The 20,281-nt window shown below is 44.4% G+C and overlaps 1 protein-coding gene across 1 annotated transcript in view; it reads left to right on the top strand.

Moving 5' to 3' along the window:
• Window positions 1-20,281, top strand: part of KIAA1549L (KIAA1549 like) — a 72,620-nt gene that overhangs the window by 11,177 nt on the left and 41,162 nt on the right. Inside the window, exons 5-12 of the mRNA XM_044270633.1 lie at window positions 2,245-2,407; window positions 3,646-3,705; window positions 9,955-10,106; window positions 10,429-10,600; window positions 11,320-11,483; window positions 15,174-15,349; window positions 16,982-17,109; window positions 18,734-18,766. Of these exons, the coding sequence (XP_044126568.1) occupies window positions 2,245-2,407; window positions 3,646-3,705; window positions 9,955-10,106; window positions 10,429-10,600; window positions 11,320-11,483; window positions 15,174-15,349; window positions 16,982-17,109; window positions 18,734-18,766 (1,048 nt within the window). The remainder of the gene's footprint in view (window positions 1-2,244; window positions 2,408-3,645; window positions 3,706-9,954; window positions 10,107-10,428; window positions 10,601-11,319; window positions 11,484-15,173; window positions 15,350-16,981; window positions 17,110-18,733; window positions 18,767-20,281) is intronic.

Raw genomic sequence — 20,281 nt, 5'->3', positions numbered from 1 at the left:
CTGTTCACACAGCACAATTTGGTGCCCAGAAACAATAATTTAGGTGTCCACATCAGCGCTGCTTTCACCCGATGAGTAAGTGTTTGCTTTTTCATTGCGTGATCAGCGGCACCTTTGCATGGACCGATTATCGAGAATGAGAATGTTCTTTCCTGATAATTGACCTGATAATCTGCCTGTGTAAAAGGGTCTTTACAGCCCTCACACCATCTCCAACCACTGGTGAAGGATTATTTTTTGGCCTATTTTTTATTATAGAAAAATCAATAAATAACAATTAATGACTTGCTGATCAAGACCCCCAAATATGATGCTTAATTTATGGTACCGGCCTGCTCATAGGGGCCGACTCAAGCTTCAGGGCCTAGATGCCAGATGCAACCACAACCTCTGCAACCCTAATAGTGATACCCCTGGATCTCTAAACAGGATTGAGGCCCAAGTCCGTGGTCTTCCAAAAGTCCACCACCACCAAATATTTAACCAACCATTCTACGGAATGACTTGCAACAATATTATGTATGATGGAAAAGTGCTGTATATTACATGTGTTCTGCCGACTTTTCTTCCCTGGCTGCATATACTGGAAAATCAGAGTACACCTTGGCACAATCTTCCACATACAACGGTAGGGTTTTGGCACAAAGCTAGTCGCGGCGGTGCTGCACCTGTCAGAACGCGTGTTACTATTCATGATTATACTATGCGCAGGTGCACGGCCCGGCAGGACATTCTGCTCTGTGATATCTACAGAAATTGCCCACTTAACCCTTTGCTTGCCAATTTTCAGCTTTAACCATGAAAGTTTTGTTGAATAGGTCATTTGCATTAATAACGTTTCTACATAATAAAATGCCTTGACTACAGTGCTGGATTATCAAATATTCTAAAGTATCAAGTGGTCATAGAGAAGGACACTATGGATGGGTTCACACCGTACACAGATCTCACAGGATCCCATAGCAAAGCTTAATATGGGCCCTCCACCAGTATGTCTGCATCACGCACTCCCAGGCAATGCAAAACGCAAAGCGTGACTCCCCAGACTTTTTATATTAAGTGAAAGAAATTTTTAATAAAAGAATCACAATCCACCTCACCCTTTTTATCTTACTTCTTATAAAGGAAAAATTGCAACTGGTGCTTCAGAAATATAACACTTGCAATATTATGAACACCGTGTTTCTCAATGTATTAACGCCATATACATTAATAAAGCTCCTGCCCCCTCTACACAGCATATTGTTAAACTGTCTGCAAGCAGCCACCACTAGGGGGAGCTCAGTGTATAGGAATTTATACAGTTACCATTCACTTGAACGGAAGCTGTACATTTCTTTGTACTGAGCTCCCCTAGTGGCAGCTGATGGAAAATTCTGTAAATATATGTCTCGAACTAGAAAAGTAGTTCAGGGCTGGGGGCTTCCTTCCCCAGAGCCCCTAAGAACCATGAAATCTGCTTCCACCACTGGTTCACACATTGTGGCTAAATCAGAAAACATCAAATTCACAGAGCACCCAAGCTGCCTGGCCCTGGCAATTAAATCAGCCAGGGAGGGGCTGACCACAGAAAGGAGAGGAGCTTGGGTGCAACAAGAGCAATGGTAATGCCCTCATTGCACCAAAGGCTTAATTTACATATTAAGAAAAAGTGTTTTAATCGGGTCAACCACATTTAAAGGGAACCTGTCATGTGGATATTTGATTATAATCTAACTAATTATATACAATCATTAACTACTAAAAAGTGCCTTAGATGTATTCACTTACTGGTATGACAGATGGTTACCTCCTGATATACACACAAAGATGCCACATGCCGCATGCTAATGAGCTGATTTGAGTCCAGCGTGATGTCATTGAGTCCAGCGTATATTTAATTCAGAGCTATAGCCACTCCCCTGCCCACCTGCTGCTGATTCCTATGGAAACAAACTGTCAATCAGCAGCAGGTGGGCGGGGAGAGTCAGGAGCTCATGAATATTCATGACTCATCATTATCAGCTGGAGCTTTTCAATACAAGATGTTGGCAGATTGACTGGGTCAATTAAAGAAAGTGACCCAGCATTTTGCTAAGAGAATCAGTCACTTATTTATGTTGCCCTTAGTTAGGACACCATAAAACTGGTGACAGGTTCCCTTTAAGTCATGTAATTGGGAACATAACCGCCAGCCATGGTTGTGTTACTTTATAATCACACGTTTACAATCTCCTATAAAAAGTTTTTTCTGTCTTTCGATAGATTTTGAGCACATCCAAAGATACCCACAGTCTGACCCTGATCTATGTCGTGAAGAATAATAGTGTTCCATTGAATGGTACAACGGCCAGCAGCCTGCTCAATGTCCTGTCCGGAGAAGTGGTCGGATACTATCTGGGAGACCCTCCCTCCATTATTGCAGAACGTAAGTAGTGCACACCCTATTCTTATGGGCTTCCCCCAGTAGCTGTGTATTGATTACAATGGACTCCTCCTTCATGCTTGAACATGAGCATTAGGGTCCTGAGGTGTGGAAATTCTGAGCCTGTGGGAAATCTAGGTTCATCCGTTTTTCGCCAGGAACACTTAAAGGGGTTCTAAAGGACTTAACAATTGATGACCTATTCTTAGCACAGGCCATCAATCAGGGGCGGCCTGGTCAGAGAGCCCACAGGGAAACTGCCCGATGGGCCGAGGCCTCCTCATGGCCACCAGTCATGGAAAGTAGGGCTGAGCGAACCCGACCTGCAGAGTTCAGGTTCGTACCAGACTTTGCCAGTTCGGGTACCCGGACCTGCATATTGCAGGTCCTGTTCAGTGAAGATAGAAGAAGCTGCTGCGCACGATCAAGTGGATGACGGGAGTCTTAAGAATGCTATTATTTTCCGATATAACCATGTTATAACGGAAAATAATAAAGCCAAGTTTGGGTCCCCTTTGAGTTTAATGGGGTCCGGGGTGAAGTTTGGGTTCCGAACCCGAACTTTGACCTATAGTTTGGCGGAACCAGGTGAACCCGAACTTCCATGGGTTCACTCATCCCTAAAGGTAAGTAATGATCTGACGCCCCTTCCCTGACTCCTGAATGTAACTGTATTGCCGTTCTGAGGCAACTGCAGGAGGAAGACAGAACGGGCACCGTTCCGTGTGCATTCCGCATCACGGATGCGGACCCATTCACTTCAGTGGGTCCGCAAATCCGGAGATGCGGAACGGAAGCATGGAACGGAACACTACGGAAGCACTACGGAGTGCTTTCTGCGGTTCCGTGCCTCTGCACCGCAAAAAGATAGAACTTGCTCTATCTCTTTGCGGAACGGACAGATCGCGGACCCATTCAAGTGAATGGGTCTGCGATCCCCATGCGGCTGCCACATGGACGGTGCCCGTGCATTGCGGACCGCAATTTGCGATCCACAGCACGGGCACGGGCTTCACGCGGTCGTGTGAACGAGCCCTAAGAATGATATTCCAGAGTTGTTATTTCATGAGGGATACAAGTATTTACTAAGACAGACAGGAGAGGCGACAGGATCCGAGTCCTAGTTTTATGTCCGTAAAATTGACCTATTTCAGCATTGCGGTTTAAAGCGACAAACACAACTGTATAACGCAATAAATTAAAATGCCGACATTTTCTCTTTGTTTCTGTTTATTTTTTAGCTCTGTACTATCCAAACATTGATACGTCTGGTGCCACGATGAACTACTGGGTGTACACAGGTAACTTGACTTATGTATTTCGTAGCATTCATAGTGGGATTATTACTAGATTCCTTTCCTGTCAACACCTTTTAATTGTTTTCATTAGGCTTTGTTCACACCTGCATGAAAGGCTCTGTACAGATTCTGTCAAAGTGACGAAGACCTCAGCGGAACCCATCAGGCCATGTTATAAGTTAGCAGGGCCTGTTGGGCAAAGCTGGTGGCCATCATGCGGCAGATCCGGCAGAGCTCATTTATTATACTGTATTATATTACATTTTTGTAGAAAAAATGTGTTATTGAAAATCCACAAAACTCAGAAAATTACTCAAACAAGTTCCGTATTTTTATTCATTTATATAGCACTAACATTCTGCAGCTGAGATTGTCATTGCTCACAGATGTCCCCATTGGGGCTCACAGACTAAATTCCAGATTAACCTATCTGTTCTTTATGTTTCTTGGAGGAAACTCCCACAAAAGTATGGAGACTATACAAACTCCGTGCAGATGGCGCCCTTGGTCACATTTGAATGCCCAGTACACGGGCACCGTCCATGTGGCCTGCGCTGACGGATGTAGACCCATTCAACTTGAATGGGTCCACGATCCATCCACACTGCAAAAAAATAGAGCATGTTCTTTTTTTTTGCGGTGTGGAGGCACGGACGGAAATGCCACGGAAGCACGGGCATCGTAGTGCTTCTGTGGTCTTCCGCTCTGTGCCTCCACTCTATATCTTCTGGATTGCAGACCCGTTCAAGTGAATGGGTCCGCATCCGTGATATGGTGCACACATGGCCAGTGCCTGTATGTTGTGAACCTGCTGTTTGTGGACGGATGAGCCCTTAAAGGGAGTTTGTCCGCAGTTTTGGCCATGCTGACATCAGGAGGTAGGGCCTGGGGAGAAAAATACAAGCAAGGTTTTATTATCAGGAGTAGCAAGAGTATGAACTTTTATTCTTCAAGATTCTGCTCCTGCAAGTGCCCTGGAGACGGAGTTTCACAGTGAAGTGCTCTTTCCCTCCCCTCTGCTTTTCAGTGACAGCTGTAGCATCCAACCAGGAGACCGTTACAGCTGTCACTCAGAGCAGAGGGAAGGAGCTATGAAGGACCTCAATGCAGAAAACAGCTATCACTTTCCAGTGAAGCTCCACCTCCATTGCACCTGAGGAGCAGAATTTGGCAGAATAAAAGTTCATATTCTCACTGCTCCTGGGAATAAAAGCATCACAAAATGCATGTTTCTGCTGCTCTCCCGAGCTCCTCCTTGGTGCTGTCAGCATTTTAACCGACAAAACTGCTGACTGATTCCCTTTAAGCCGATCGTACACATTAGAGAAAAGTCAGTCAATGATTTAAAGTGCTCGGGGGCCTCTGAACTGTCCCTTTATGGCAGATATTTGTTCATGGTGTTGAAAGATCTGTGTCGGCCAAATGCATGTGTAGGCTAAATCTAAAAAAAATCATCACTGATTACAGTAAATTGTTGATGCAGCTTTTATTTTTTGAGATAAAGCTCCAAAACTACTACATAGATTATATGTATTTTTCCCCCCCAGGACTTACATATTTTTCACCTATCTTCAGGATGGTGGAAGGAGCAGCAGTGCTTGAACGAGTGCTGTGGACTTTTCCTTTGCCTGTGACGTCATGTCCATCGGTCACAGGGCCTTTGCACTGCTCAGTCCCATTCAAGTGAATGGAACCGAGCTGCAATACCACGGACAGCCACTATGTACGGCTCCATGCTTGGTATGGTATGAAGAGGCTGCTGCACTGGTCCAAGCACCAAGACCCCCCCACCGATCAGATGTTATTGACCTGCCCTAAGGATGGGGGGAGTTTATTGTGTACTGGTTTATTATTGAGGAGGTCAGTGCATGCAATAAGCTCCCTCTAGTGGTGGCTGCAGGCAGACAGAATTTAATAGTCTTGCAGTATGGCTGGCACTTAATTTTTTTTTACATATAGAGGAAATAGAAATGTATTCTTAATACTGTTAAACCCGACTGAAATCATAGATTAACTGCTCCCTTCACATGAAGCAAAACTGACAAAGAGCAATCAGTGTGTTTGTCTCTTGTGCCTCCTGCTATAGGGTGTAATACCTAAGTCACTATACAGGAGGCCTAAGCAAACAGCAATCACATGAAAGACCTTGGCCCCTACCTGCAAACATTCCTGCCCCTACTGAAGAATCTCTCCACACGTTACAAGAGGAAACATATTTCAAAATGCCCTGGAACAATGTCAGCGCTATGATTACGTTCTGTTGTCTTGGGGACCAAAGGATGACTAATGGCTGATGAGAGGTTAACTTGTAGCTGTAGACAATAGGCACTCTAACATCAAGACCTCAACTGGAGGTACTGTTCATAATACACATATTATTACACAAGTAGGGGTTTTGTATCATCGAGGTCCCTTTTTCATTACACCATTTGGGGTATCTAGGCAAGCAGACCTTTGTGAGACCCAGTGGCGACTCTAGGAACAATATATAGGGGGGGCACAAACATACCACAGTCAAAAATGGGGGGGCACAAACAAAATAAGTATATATCAATAAGATTACAAAATACGAGTGAATTGCGATATGCAGGGATACAGTTATAATAAAGCAATTTACTTACAAAAGAAGCTACTCAGTCGTCTGCTGTGCCGTCCTCTGCTTGCTTCCACGTATTCTTTCCCCTTCTTTCTGTCTCTCGTCAGTGCACAGGCACACTGTTATGGTGGATCTGTGGAAGACACACTGTTATGGGGGCATCTGTGGATGACACATTATGCCTCTCATATCAGCCCCCATATCAGCCCTTATGCCTCATTAGCTCCCATATCAGCCCTTATGCCTCATTAGCCCCCATATCAGCCCTTATGCCTCATTAGCCCCCATATCAGCCCTTATGCCTCATTAGCCCCCATATCAGCCCTTATGCCTCATTAGCCCCCATTATGCCTCCAATTAGCCCCCATATGCCTCCTATTAGCCCCCATATGCCTCCTATTAGCCCCCATATGCCTCCTATTAGCCCCCATATGCCTCCTATTAGCCCCCATATGCCTCCAATTAGCCCCCATATGCCTCCTATTAGCCCCCATATGCCCCCATATGCCTCCAATTAGCCCCCATATGCCTCCAATTAGCCCCCATATGCCTCCTATTAGCCCCCATATGCCTCCTATTAGCCCCCATATGCCTCCTATTAGCCCCTATATGCCTCCTATTAGCCCCCATATGCCTCCTATTAGCCCCCATATGCCTCCTATTAGCCCCCATATGCCTCCTATTAGCCCCCATATGCCTCCTATTAGCCCCATATGCCTCCAATTAGCCCCCATATGCCTCCTATTAGCCCCCATATGCCTCCTATTAGCCCCCATATGCCTCCTATTAGCCCCCATATGCCTCGTATTAGCCCCCATATGCCTCCTATTAGCCCCCATATGCCTCCTATTAGCCCCCATATGCCTCCTATTAGCCCCCATATGCCTCCTATCAGCCCCCATATGCCTCCTATTACCCCATATGCCTCCTATTAGCCCCATATGCCCCCATATGCCTCCAATTAGCCCCCATATGCCTCCTATTAGCCCCCATATTCCTCCTATTAGCCCCCATATGCCTCCTATTAGCCCCCATATGCCTCCTATCAGCCCCCATATGCCTCCTTTTGCCCCCATATGCCTCCTATTAGCCCCATATGCCCCCATTTGCCTCCAATTAGCCCCCATATGCCTCCAATTAGCCCCCATATGCCTCCAATTAGCCCCATAGGCCCCCATATGCCTCCAATTAGCCCCCATATGCCTCCTATCAGCCCCATATGCCTCCTATTAGCCCCATATGCCTCCTATTAGCCCCAAATATGCCTCCAATTAGCCCCAAATATGCCTCCAATTAGCCCCAAATATGCCTCCAATTAGCCCCAAATATGCCTCCAATTAGCCCCCATATATGCCTCCAATTAGCCCCCATATGCCTCCTATTAGCCCCCAAATATGCCTCCAAATGCCCCATATGGCTCCAATTAGCCCTTATATGCCTCCTATTAGCCCCCATAATGCCCCCAGCAGCCACATTTTTTATAAAATAAAAAATAAAAACACTTACCTCTCCTGTTCCTGGACGGACGCCGCCTGCCATTTTCTTCTCAGTCGACTGTGCTCTAAACTGGCGCGCACAGCGTGAGGTCACAGAGCGACCTCACGCTGTGCGCAGCCCTGCACAGCCGACAGCCGAGGACCAGGAAGTGGTGAGTACAGAGCGTTCACCACTTCCTGGTCCTTCGGTACTAATGAGCGCTTCCATAATGGAAGCGCTCATTAGTATTCACCTGGGAGAATTAGCGGGGGGGCACCCGGGGGGGCAAGGGACAACATAGGGGGGGCAATTGCCCCCCCTCGCCCCCCTCTAGCGACGCCACTAGTGAGACCCCCCTGGTGTTGCGTCCTGGAGATACTGATGGAGAGCTCCTTTCTTCTGTCACACCACTTGGGTGCTGTGGTCACTATTGACTGCAGAACCCATAGAGTTAAAAGGCTTGGATCTGAGTTGTTTCCAGTACCGACCATTGCATCCTAAAATTTGCTGTCACTCACTGCTGATGAAGTGGACACGGCGCCTGTGCCATGTCTGATCTGATACGGATGCCTGGGCCATACTTTACAGCATGGAGCAGGAAAAAGGTAAAAAGGTCCCGAAAAGGTCCCAACATATTCTGCAGCACTGTACAGAGATTGTCATCGCTCACATTGGTTCCTGCCCCTATTAGGGCTCCCAATCTAAATTCCAAATTAGTCTTTTTAGGATGTGGAAGGAAACCAGAGTAACCCCAGGCAAATAGAGAAACTCCATACAGAGGCTATCCTTCTTCAGATCTCAACCCAGGATCCCAAAAGTGCAATAGAACAGTGCTAGCCCCAGAGCCGCCATGGAACCCGCAAGCAAGGGGGGGGGGGGGGGTCTGCAAAGTTTATTTATTGTATGATGAACAGTTATTCTGTTATCTATTATACAGTATTTTGCTAATCACTTCCTCGTGGTTTTAAAGACCTCTGCTTGCTGTCATGGGAGCATGCAGTGTTGGCCAGACGAGGCAGATTTTCCATTGCAGCTTTTGCTACAATTTGTCGCCGTTTGCAGCAGATATTTTAAAATCTCATCCACTTTGCTGCTGTAAATTGTTGTGGATTTTCTGCAGCATTTGCACCACCTGTGGCCATACCCTTATTGTTTCCTTTAGGGCTCATGCATACGACCGTATGTATTTTGCTGTCCGCAAAACACGAATCCGAAAAAAATATGGATGACGTCCGTGTGCATTCCATATTTTGTGGAAGGGAAAGGCTGGCCCCTAATTGAACAGTCATATCTTTCTCCGTAATGCGGACAATGATAATATTTTTTTACAGAACGGAAATACGGACATACAGAAATGGAATGCACACGGAGTCACTTGCATTTTTTGGGCGGACCGATTGAAAAGAATCGATCCGCAAAAAAAACGGAACGGACACGGAAAGAAAATACATTTGTGTGCATGAGCCCTTAGGCTTATTTGACACGAGCAATACAGAATAAGGCTACATGCACACGACCATTGTGTGTTTTGCGGTCCGCAAATTGCTGGATCCGCAAAATATGGAAGGCGTCCATGTGCGTTCCGCAATTTGTGGAACGGCACGGACAGCCATTGATATAACTCCTTATTCTTGTCCGCAAAACGGATAAGAATAGGACAGGTTATATTTTTTTGGCGGAGCATGGAACGGAGCAACGGATGCGGACAGCGCACGGAGTGCTGTCCGTATCTTTTGCGGCCCCATTGAAGTGAATGGGTCCGCATCTGAGCTGCCAAAACTGCGGCTCGGATATGGACCAAAACAATGGTCGTGTGCATGAGGCCTAACTTTGTGGTCTGTTCGGGGAAGGCACTTTTAATCAGTTTTTTCTGTATTCAGTGCTTCAGTTTTTTCTGCACGGATGCAATCATTTTTTTATGTGTTTTTTTGCGCATGTGAAGGATAACACCCAACATCTCCTAGCAACCATCAGTATATATACTGGAAAAATTGTACATTTCATTGTATAATGAGTAAGCTTTATTTGCTGAAACTAGAATACTCCAGTAACAAGACTTTGTTACAAGTGAAGCTACAATGTTACAAATACATCAAATCATTGTAATATAATGGCAACGTATAATATAAAATGTACGCATGGAAGTATTTCGATATTGGACACTATGCTTTTTTCTCCAGTGATACAAGGGGTTGACAGCCAGTTATTGGGAGCCAAAAACCAAAGCTTTGCACAACAGATGGAAGGGAGATTGGCCACACTGTTTCAGATCTCCAGCCAACAATCGAGGAGATTTAGAAGGGCGACCACGGTGGGAAGCTACACAGTTCAGGTGGGTAAAACTGTTCTCATCCAAAATCAACCACCCAAGTGTCATTTGGTCATTCAGTTGAAAAATAAAAAAGGGGCTGTTCTTATTTTCTCAGAAACAGCACCATCCTTGTCCATAGGCTTTGTCTGGTATTGCAACTCAGACCCATTCAAGTGAATAGGGCTGAATTGCAATACCAGACACAGCCCATAGACCAGAGGAGAACATAGGCAGACCCTTTTTGTTGTTTCATACACCACCTTTAAATGTCAGGAGTCTGACTGCACCATTATAAATTCAGATATTGCGCCACGTGTCACTGCTTGTATGGCTTGTGTTACAGATGGTGAAGATGCAGCGTTTGGATGGTCCTAATAACCTGGCAGAACTGACTTACTATGCTTTGAAAGACGGGCAGCCACTACTAGGCACAGTTTCTGCCAAACAATTGAGTACCATCGACCCTCAGACCATGGCCCTGACCCTTGGATATATCGTCAGAGTACAAGCTAATTGTAAGCAAATTTTACTTTAATCAGTGGTATTCCGGTCCAAGGATTTAAATGACATATTCTTAGAAACGCATTAGTCTATCGGTTGAGTAAAAGTCCTTTAATTCTGAATCAATGGGACCCTGAAACTACTTTTAATTTATTGTAATACTGAAGAGGCTCTGAAAACATGCATTTTTCAATTTTAAAGTAATTTTTTCTTTTTAAAAATGTATTTTTTGTGATTAAAATGCCCTATTATGGAATTCTAAGGAGAGGACTCTCTCTTCAAGACACTTGTAGATCAGCCAGAGCACAGAGCGGTTACAAAAAGTGTCTCTCACTCTGGAGGACCAAGCATGGTAGTGGATTACCAGGGCTGTACATTGATTTCAGTGGGGCAGTGTGTAGTACTTAATTTCCCCTGCGGTGGTGCTGCAGGGAAATGTACAGCTTTCCCATATTCTCCCCTAGATGACAGCTGGAGGTCCTAGCAGCAGGTTACTCTGTGAACATTAAGGTCATTTCTTAAGTGGCTGACCCAATGCAGACGACCCCTTCCACCTGAAAAGAACTTAAATGATTATGGGAGAAATTTGCAAAAGAAAAGTGGAGCAGTTCTCCAGAGCAACCAGTCACTTTTCTTTATATATGTACTGTAGTTTGGGTGAAGCTACCTGGAAGACTACTTATTTGGTCCTAGACTTCTTATTATGTATGTGTTCTTCTCTTCCATTACTTAGCTGTTGTGCAAAAACCACCAAACAATCTGTGGATAATTGCGGCAGTCTTGGCTCCTATAGCCGTAGTCACGGTCATCATTATTATCATCACTGCTGTCCTCTGCCGAAAGAACAAAAGTGACTTCAAGTCAGACAACATCAGCAACCTTCCTCCCAGGACCAAGGTAAATTGTGTTGCCTCCTTAAATGCTATGGACACCTTCGAGACAATTATTTATAATTGTATTTTTTCATTTTGGGCTAAAAATCTTTTTATTCAATAGGGCTTTACTACCGTTTCTGAGATACAGAGTTCCAATCAATCTGCTTGCAGGCTGTATGTTTTCTTTGAATGCCATCATCTGACAGCTCATGTGTAGCTTTTATCCCATCTCTTATCTCTTGACCTCCTGTACAGAGCCTTTAAATAATTTATTTTTTTTATAATAATTTTATTTGACTCCCAAAAATAATTATATATGTAGAAATTTACATTTTTAAACCAGAAACTTCCTGAAACCAGCCTGAACTTTGTAGGAGCCCTGCAGGAGGTTTTCTAGGAATACAGCTTCATGGCTTTGACCCCCAGACTTTCACAGTCAGAATGAAGAGGACTCTATTCAAGTTTTTGGGGCTGAGTTGGAGCATACCCACATGAGTCTCACCCCACATTGTAGCCTACATACCATATGACTGACACCACATGTAGCCTACATAACATATGACTGACACCTCAAAGGGGTATTCCGGATCCTGTGGATAGTGGATAACTTTTACCTAATGGAATACCCCTTTAAATGGCAATCATGTTTGATACAGCACTAAACCATGTTCAGAAAATGTGCCAAAGGTAAGATCTTCTGGAGCTATTGCTTGAGGATTAACATTAGGGACCCACAATGACATTTGGTTACCCTTGATATCCTGTAAAATCTGGAAGTTACTGTAACCTGGGCACGGCACACAACTAGCTGTCAATAGGAAACAATTAGGCTGTGAATAAGTCACTGTAATTCCATGATTTATACCTAAAATCATATCTCTATGAAGCCCTAGCCTGACAATCATTGGGGAGGTCACCACAGTAAGTTTCAAAATGTCCTACATGGTAGATGATGTATCTTAGGTTTTAGGAGTCCCAATAGAGTAGGACCTACTTTTCTCAATCTGTTATTGTGTTTCTATATGGTCAATTATACGTTTTTGCTGCCATGGCATGGATATTTGGCTGCAGGGTTAGATTGGCTCTCTAGAATACCAGGTGGTTCTCCGATAGGCTCTTAAAGATCCAGGAAAAGACTACTCTATTTGGAGCTGACTCGAAAACAATCACTTGTTACTAGGGTCAATTTCTAATGGGATGATTTACAAATAACTTTAGTCCTGTGTGTCTAATGAATACGATGTAATTAAAAGTGGACATCTCATATATGGATGGTAAACCCCAGAATCATGGTCCTTTGGTGGACACAATGAGCCATCAGCTTTGCACTGTTGGTTGTAAATTTTGCTTAAACCCAATGAAGGATAGACATCCTTGTATTATGTGAAATATTGGTCAACTCTGTGCAAATATAATTGAAACAAAGCGCATGCTGAAGAGCAGAGGATAACTCCACGGGGCGGCCATCTGTCGTCTGATAATGTTTTGGTTGCCTCATTTCGGCCAGTGAATGTTCTGAGCTTTAACATTATGTTTGCGACATTGATTTCAAGATTATATTACAACATCCTGAAATTCATTTTCATAACGCATTCAGGAATCTTTGATTTGGCAGAGTTCAATGCTTCCTTCTCCTCAAGTGAAGCTTTGACCGTCTCTTGTTTACAGATCTGCAGAGCTTATTAATGGAATGGAATTTGACAGACAGAATGTTATTGTTGGGTTATGGACTATTACTGCCAAAAAGGCTTGATTTATTTCCAAGCGTCTTCTGAGACCTGATATACGGATACAGAATTAGAATTGATCTATTTTATAATAAATTGCCATTTTTGTAGTCTCTCCATAAAGGTGTTTGTCCATTTCTCAGTAGACTAGGGTCCATCACAAGGAAGCCTCATGGTTGAGTGAAATGTAATTTTGAGGACTTAAAGGGGTTGTGTATCAATAACTGATTGGCGGGAGTCCGACATCCGGGACCCCCACCAATCAGCTGTTTGGTGAGGAGGCAGCACTCCATCCAAGAGACACTTCCTGGTCTTTACACTATGTGTTGTCTCCTGTGGAGCAGCGGCATAGTGTAATGACAAGTACTCACTTGGTGGAGCAAGTACTCTTCATTACACTCTTGTCACTCTTGTTCATGGGATGTGTATGGTACTGCAGCTCAGTCGCATTCACGCTCTCAGAAATATATGGTCAAGTGTTTTTTTAGTTTTTTGTGGGGGGGGGTAGACCTATAGTCACTAGTACTAATGTATTTTAGAAAAAAACTCAAGTATAAAGCGTTGAGTGTATCCATCCTTACCAGGGGTGGACATAGAGGTGAGTGGGACCCATAGCACAAGCAAAATGGACCCCTCTTTTGGTGGTGGTTCAGGGGTCACCTCATGATGGGACAATCTTGAGCCTTCCTGTTGGGGCAACCTCATTGAGATCTTTTCCTTCAGGGGTCCCAAAGCAGCTACTTTGATAATCTCTATGATATGTCCACCCTTGAACTCGTCCACTGTTATGGGCACCCTTCCTATTTTTCATCTCTTCCATTTCCAAACTCTTCCATTTTCATAGTTTTCGTGGTAGCCTTTGGAAAATGTGACAGCAAAAAGTCAATCTATTTGTTAATTCTGTTAATTCTGTCAGGAGAACTTTAAGGCTGTATTACACTGGACGATTTCTTGGCCGACTTTCGCATGAACGCTCGTTAGCGATCATCTGGCAGTGTAATACTGCCGCGGATTCTGATTTGCAAGCATGCTTAAGATTTAGTTCTTGAAGGTGGCAGATTGTGCTGTCTAATAGCGATCTGGCGCTGGCAAACCACTACTGTACAGCATGGGGACGAGCGATGGCATAGCGATCGCTCCTCCTCATGCTGCTGAGGAAATCGCTGCATGTAATAGCAGAAGTCTCCTCTGCTAGCCACCAGCGATTGCCGGGAAGGAACGATTCCCTCCCGACAATCGCTTTCTCAATCGGCCTGTGTAATATAGGCTTTACATGTCTAATGATATTAGCAGACTGGAGGTCTACTGGAGGCCAGTGACAGCTCTGGTGGGCTTTCCTCCCACCGCAGCCATCAGCAGAAGCTATAACTCTTAGTGTTCATGCACATGACCGTGACGTTTTTTTGCGGTCCGCAAAAAATGGATGCTGCCCGTGTGCTTTCCGCAATTTGCGGAACGGAACAGGAGGCCCATTATAGAAATGCAAAACAGACAAGAATAGGACATGCCTCATAATTTTTGCGGGGCCACGGAACGGAGCAACGGATGCGGAAAGCACACAGAGTGCTGTCCGCATATGGTTCTGTATACGGACCGAATTCACAATCAAAATACGGCTCGTATACGGAACGCAAAAAACTTTTGTGTGCATGAGCCATTAGGGCTCCGTTCTGTGGCCCCGCAAAAATTATGAGGCATGTCCTATTCTTGTACATTTTGCGGACAAGAATAGGCATTTCTATAATGGACCTCCTGTTCCTTTCCGCAAATTGCGGAAGGCACACGGCCGGCATCCGTTTTTTGCGGATCCGCAATTTGCGGACCGCAAAAAACGGCACGGTCGTGTGCATGAGCCCTTAGTCTGCCAAGATGGGGCTCACCCGCTGCCTTATTGGGATCGGCCCCATTAACATATGTATCCCACGAGTGAAGTCATTGCCATTACTTATGCGCAGAGTTTAGAAATGTCACATTTCCTTTTACAGCCGGTGCAAGGTTTTGATTACGCGAAGCAGCATCTTGGACAGCAAGGAGGAGATGAGGAGATGCTCCCCGTTACCCAAGAGACTGTTGTGCCATCACTCAACTTGTCCCAAGAAAGAGACAGCACAAAGGATGGCAGCACGGAGAAGATGCTCAAGTCTTCAGATAACAGAAAGAGGTGAGACCCCAAGTCATTGTATAGTATTTAGCCATGTGTGTACCTTCCCTTCGCTCCCCATGGTAGGTCGGATTTCTCTCAAGTCGCCCTTTCTGTTGTTTCTTTATTATATCTGGGTCTAGGAAAGCTGGATGACAAGTCAAAATGGCAACTACAGTATGGCAAATCTATCTAGTAACGCAGTCATTGCCATTCAGGACCCCTTTGAATGTGGTGCCACCACTGGATGGTGTTTTTGGAAATGTACTTTAAATTGTCAATGTGTAGGGCAGTGCTGATAACGCATCTTGATTTCGCAAATCACTTGTGCCAAATGACAAACTCAGCTTTGCTGTATCTGCATGACCAGCTTATAAAGATAAGGGCGCATTCACGGGAGCGTATTTTTCTTTCTAAATTGCTGACTGGATGCAGACCCATTCATTTCAATGGGGCCGTAAAAGATACGGACAGCACAACGTGTGCTGTCCGCATCCGTATGTCTGTTCTGCGCCCCCCCGCGGACTGGAATAGGCATTTCTATCAGGTAGACGAATGTTCCGTTATGCAAAATGCACACAACCGGTATACGCTTTTTTTTGTCTGCAAAAACGAATACGGTCGTGTGAATGAGCCCTTAATTATGTTTCATTGTGCACCAGGCACAGGTGAGCTATAAAAGATGCAGATATAGCAGAGCTAAATTTGTTTTTTTGCTCTAGAACTCTCTAGGGTAGATTTATCAACCCCCTATGCCCCAATTTTTTTTTTTTAAATCACAAACAGCGACTTTTTACATGCCAGTTATGAAAAAATTTATGTGCAAATGTCATTTTCACACTATCCTTCCCACTTTCTGAAAAAGAAGTATGGCATGGGCATGGTATGGGCGGATTTATCATTATCTACCGCAGTCTTCTGGCGTAAGTGATAAGTGAAATCAACGCCTGGCGTAGATTTCATTGTATGCGCACAGTGTGCTGAGAGATGCACAGGGGGGAGGGGGATGGTTTTTGTACTCCAGTTGATAAATTGATAAATCTGGCGGCACCTAATTAGCATAGCTAACCACGGCCATTCCCAAAGCGTCAAGAACAGCGTGCAATCACAAAAAAATTTGCCCAAATTTTACCGATTTACGCCAGTTTTGTGCCCTTAAAAAAAGTTGAAAATCATGAAAAAGTTTTTCTGCAAAAAATTTAAACTTTTTACAAAAGTGGGCAGTGTATTACGTCAGAGCCTCCCACACACCACCAGAAAACGGTATAAATTATGATGCAAATCTGCGCCTGCTCATAGAGGCATACATTTGCGTTTCTGGTGCACAAACAGCCAAAAGATGCGCCAAATTTATTAATCTGTATCAATCTGGCACATTTTACTCCGGCCTATTTTGGATTAACGGGGTATAAAATATTAGTCTTAATAAATCTCCCCCCATGTGATGAGTTGTACTGAATGACAAACAAACCCATTGAAGTAATGTTGACTAACTCGGCTCTGCTGCATGTACGGAAAGGAAACCTCTACAATAGGAAAGGCACAGCACGGTCACAGAAGCCCCCGCTCCTCCCAAAAGCTCTTGACATTTTCATTATGTGAGTTGCAGAAATGACGCCTAACACTTGTCTCTGTTGCCATGGTAACCCACAGCCGGTCGCCTTGTGAGAATGGTTCCGTCATCAGCAACGAATCGGAGGAGGCCAGTTCAGACAGGAGCACGCCGCAGAAAGTATTGGCTCAGCACAGAGTGACAAAGGACGAGGCTTGCAAGCGGAACGGTGAGGAGGGCGCACCGCTAATACCTCTGCAGCCCGCGCTGTATATCATCCGCGGCGCCATGCACGCGCCATGAAGTAAAATGTCATTACAGTTATATTATTGCGCCCTTGTCTAAATTTCCTGGATAACCAGTCAGATATTACCTCTTTTTTTTATTATTTTGTAGAATTTTTATTTTTCCTCATGCATCCCCCTGCACGTGTTCCTTTGTCTTGCAGGAGGCTGGCACAGAAATAGTTACAGAACCCCCTCTGCTGCGTTCTGTGGCGTCGATAAAATTTACACTGCATATGTCTTAACAGGGCCATAAAATGTAATGCGATTTTTTTTCTTCTTCTGGAAATGAAGTGAAGGGGTGATGCAGGATGAGAAAAACTCCATAGGCCTCATTACTCAAAGCTCTCTAGCAGCAAGGCTGCCTTTGTTGCCCCTGGCAACCAATCAGAGCTCAGCTTTCATGGCTTAGCCTGTCCTGGAAACATGAAAGCTGATATCTGATTGGTTGCTATGGGTAACAGAGGCAACCTTGCTGCTGGACAGCTTTGATAAAGGAGCCCCATGGTTTCTTTCTTCAAGATATAGCGCCACACCTGTTCATGAGTTGTGTCTGGTGTTGCAGCTCAGTTCCACTGAAGTGAATGCGACTGACAGGCAATACCGCACACAAGCTGTGGACACAAGCTGTGTTTTTGGAAGGAGACCGCCATGTTTTTCTAATCCTGGTCATCAATATCAGATCGGCAGGGGTTCACCACCTGGGAGCCACAGATCAGCTTTTAAAAGAGGCCGGCGCTCCGTGAGCACCACGGCCTCTTCCTAGGCCAGTGACATCACCATACATCGGACACATGGCCTAGTTACAGCTCAGCCCCATTGAAGTCAATGGAGCTGAGCTGCAATACCAAGCACGGCCACTATACAGTGTACGGCGCTGTGCTTGGTTAGCTGCGGGGGTCAGCTGTGCTCACCAGAGCTGTGCTGAGCAATGGCTCCCTCAAAAGCTGATTAGCCGCGGTGCCCGGACTCGGACCCCGCCAATGTGATGGCTCATCATTGTCAACTTATGGATTCCTTTAAAGAAGTTGTAGAAGACAGAAGCCATATTTTATTCCACCTTTTTGTTCTTATGGCATGGTTTAAGCTGAATGTCATTGGTTTCTATGATCTACTCTAAAGACCCCTATGCCACATAAGAAGACACCAGTATTACAAATGGCACTTGATAGGTGGGGGCCCCTGTTACATGTCCATACTTACCAACGTTTAGGTTGGTATTGGTAACATCAGGGCATCCAAACCCTCGCCTATGGGAACACCCCGACTCCATCCAAAAACAACAACTTATTGGAAGGGTTATCATTAGCCCTGCTCATTTTCGACCCACGACTGCACGAATTTGCCGGGACTGGTTCTGAAAATTCGGGACAGTCACTGCAAATTCCGGTCAGTTGGCAACTATGCATGTTTTGCATTGGGGCCCAGGACATTCAAGTTACAGGGAAACTGCGGCCCCCAGCTTTGCATTCCATCTGTACACATATTACTTTATATTATTAACATTGTTTTATTTTCCAGCACAGTTTAGTATTAAGGCTTTTTTATTTCAATTTCTTTAATATTTAGGTGTACCTAAACTAAAAAGAAACAAAAAAATTGGTAAGATCTTCCATGTACTGATCTCCTGTCACTAACATATTAAAAGGCTTTCTAATTCTTTGGAGAGATCTGTGACTTCACTGAAAGAGGACCTGTCCCCTCTCCTAAAATGCATGTTTTTAGTAACTTCTTGAATTCCCCATGTAATAACAGTTCTAGAGCATCTATTCTTATGACTCTATGTTGTTCTATTCCTTTATTATTCCTGCTAGAAGTCACTTTTTTTTTAAATGAAAGCCCAGATGGAAGTTACCAGTTGTGGGAGTTTCCCTGCACATTCTCACGCTGGCAGGACTTAATAGTGTCAGACTGTGTAGGGACACATCCCCAACTGGTAACACCCAGTTGGACCTTTGTTGCAAACTGCTAGTAATTCATTCATAAATTCTAGCAGGAATAATGGTGCAGCACAGATAGATGCTCCCGAATTGTAAAATGCAACTACTAAAACAGACATGTCAAGAGAGGTGACAGCCCCTCTTAAAAGGGGTATTCACATCTCAAAAATGGCATATTGCAAAATCTATTAATGATTTTTGGGGGTCTGACCTCTGTGACCCCCACTGATGAGGGGCTGCGCTGATGGTGTAGTTCTGCAAACTTTTCTCAGTTTTCCCTGCCCAGTACGTGGCAGGAATCACTATTGTGAAATGAAATCAGATTGCCAGAGCCCGACCCCCACTGATTATAAAGTGATAGAATATCTTAGAGATATGCCATACATTTATATAATGGGAATACCTCTTTAAGACTCTTTATGGTTAAGGCCATCTCCAGAATCAGCTCTTTATGTTCCAAAACATAGCACCAAATCCTCTGCTAGGGGTCCGTAACATGTGCCGATGCGTGGCCATAATGGTCACTGATTGACTACTAGATTGCTGCTCATTGAAAGGGTCCTTGCAAATTGCATTTGCATATGGTTGGCAGCATTGATTATTTTTGGCCGCATTATAGATCTGATCAGAAGACAATCGAGCGGCTGGCTCGTCTATTGGTGGGGTGTTTTCGACAAACCAATGAGCCGAACGAATGTTCCTTCAAATATTTATTCCTAATCATTGGCCAATGTGATATTCTGGCTGCTTTCAGCAACTGATAGGACGAACATATAGACCCCATAGACCCCCATACTGCTTTATTATCGCGTTCAGTTTGTTACCATTATACAGGATACTATCATTGATCTCTATGTCTCTTCAGAGAATTTGGAGCTTTTTATTAGCTGTGACCACTATAAATATATATATACTGTATATATATATATATATATATATAGGTCAATCTATGCAGAAACAAAATGGTGTTCTAGGGTGAATATTCACTTTACGACCCAAACCACACAGCAATTGGTGCATTTAGTTCCCAATGCATAGGCTTTACATAGCGCATGGTAATCCAAATTTCCCAATATACAGTATATCAATTGTGCAACTTTTTTTTTGCAGTCCATTTGATGAAACAGTTGCGCAACCATTCACAAAGGCTTTGTTCACATCTACATTAGGTGATCCA

Source organism: Bufo gargarizans, chromosome 10 (assembly GCF_014858855.1).
Source record: "Bufo gargarizans isolate SCDJY-AF-19 chromosome 10, ASM1485885v1, whole genome shotgun sequence".
NCBI lineage: Eukaryota > Metazoa > Chordata > Amphibia > Anura > Bufonidae > Bufo > Bufo gargarizans.
This window is presented reverse-complemented; position numbering and strand designations above follow the sequence as displayed.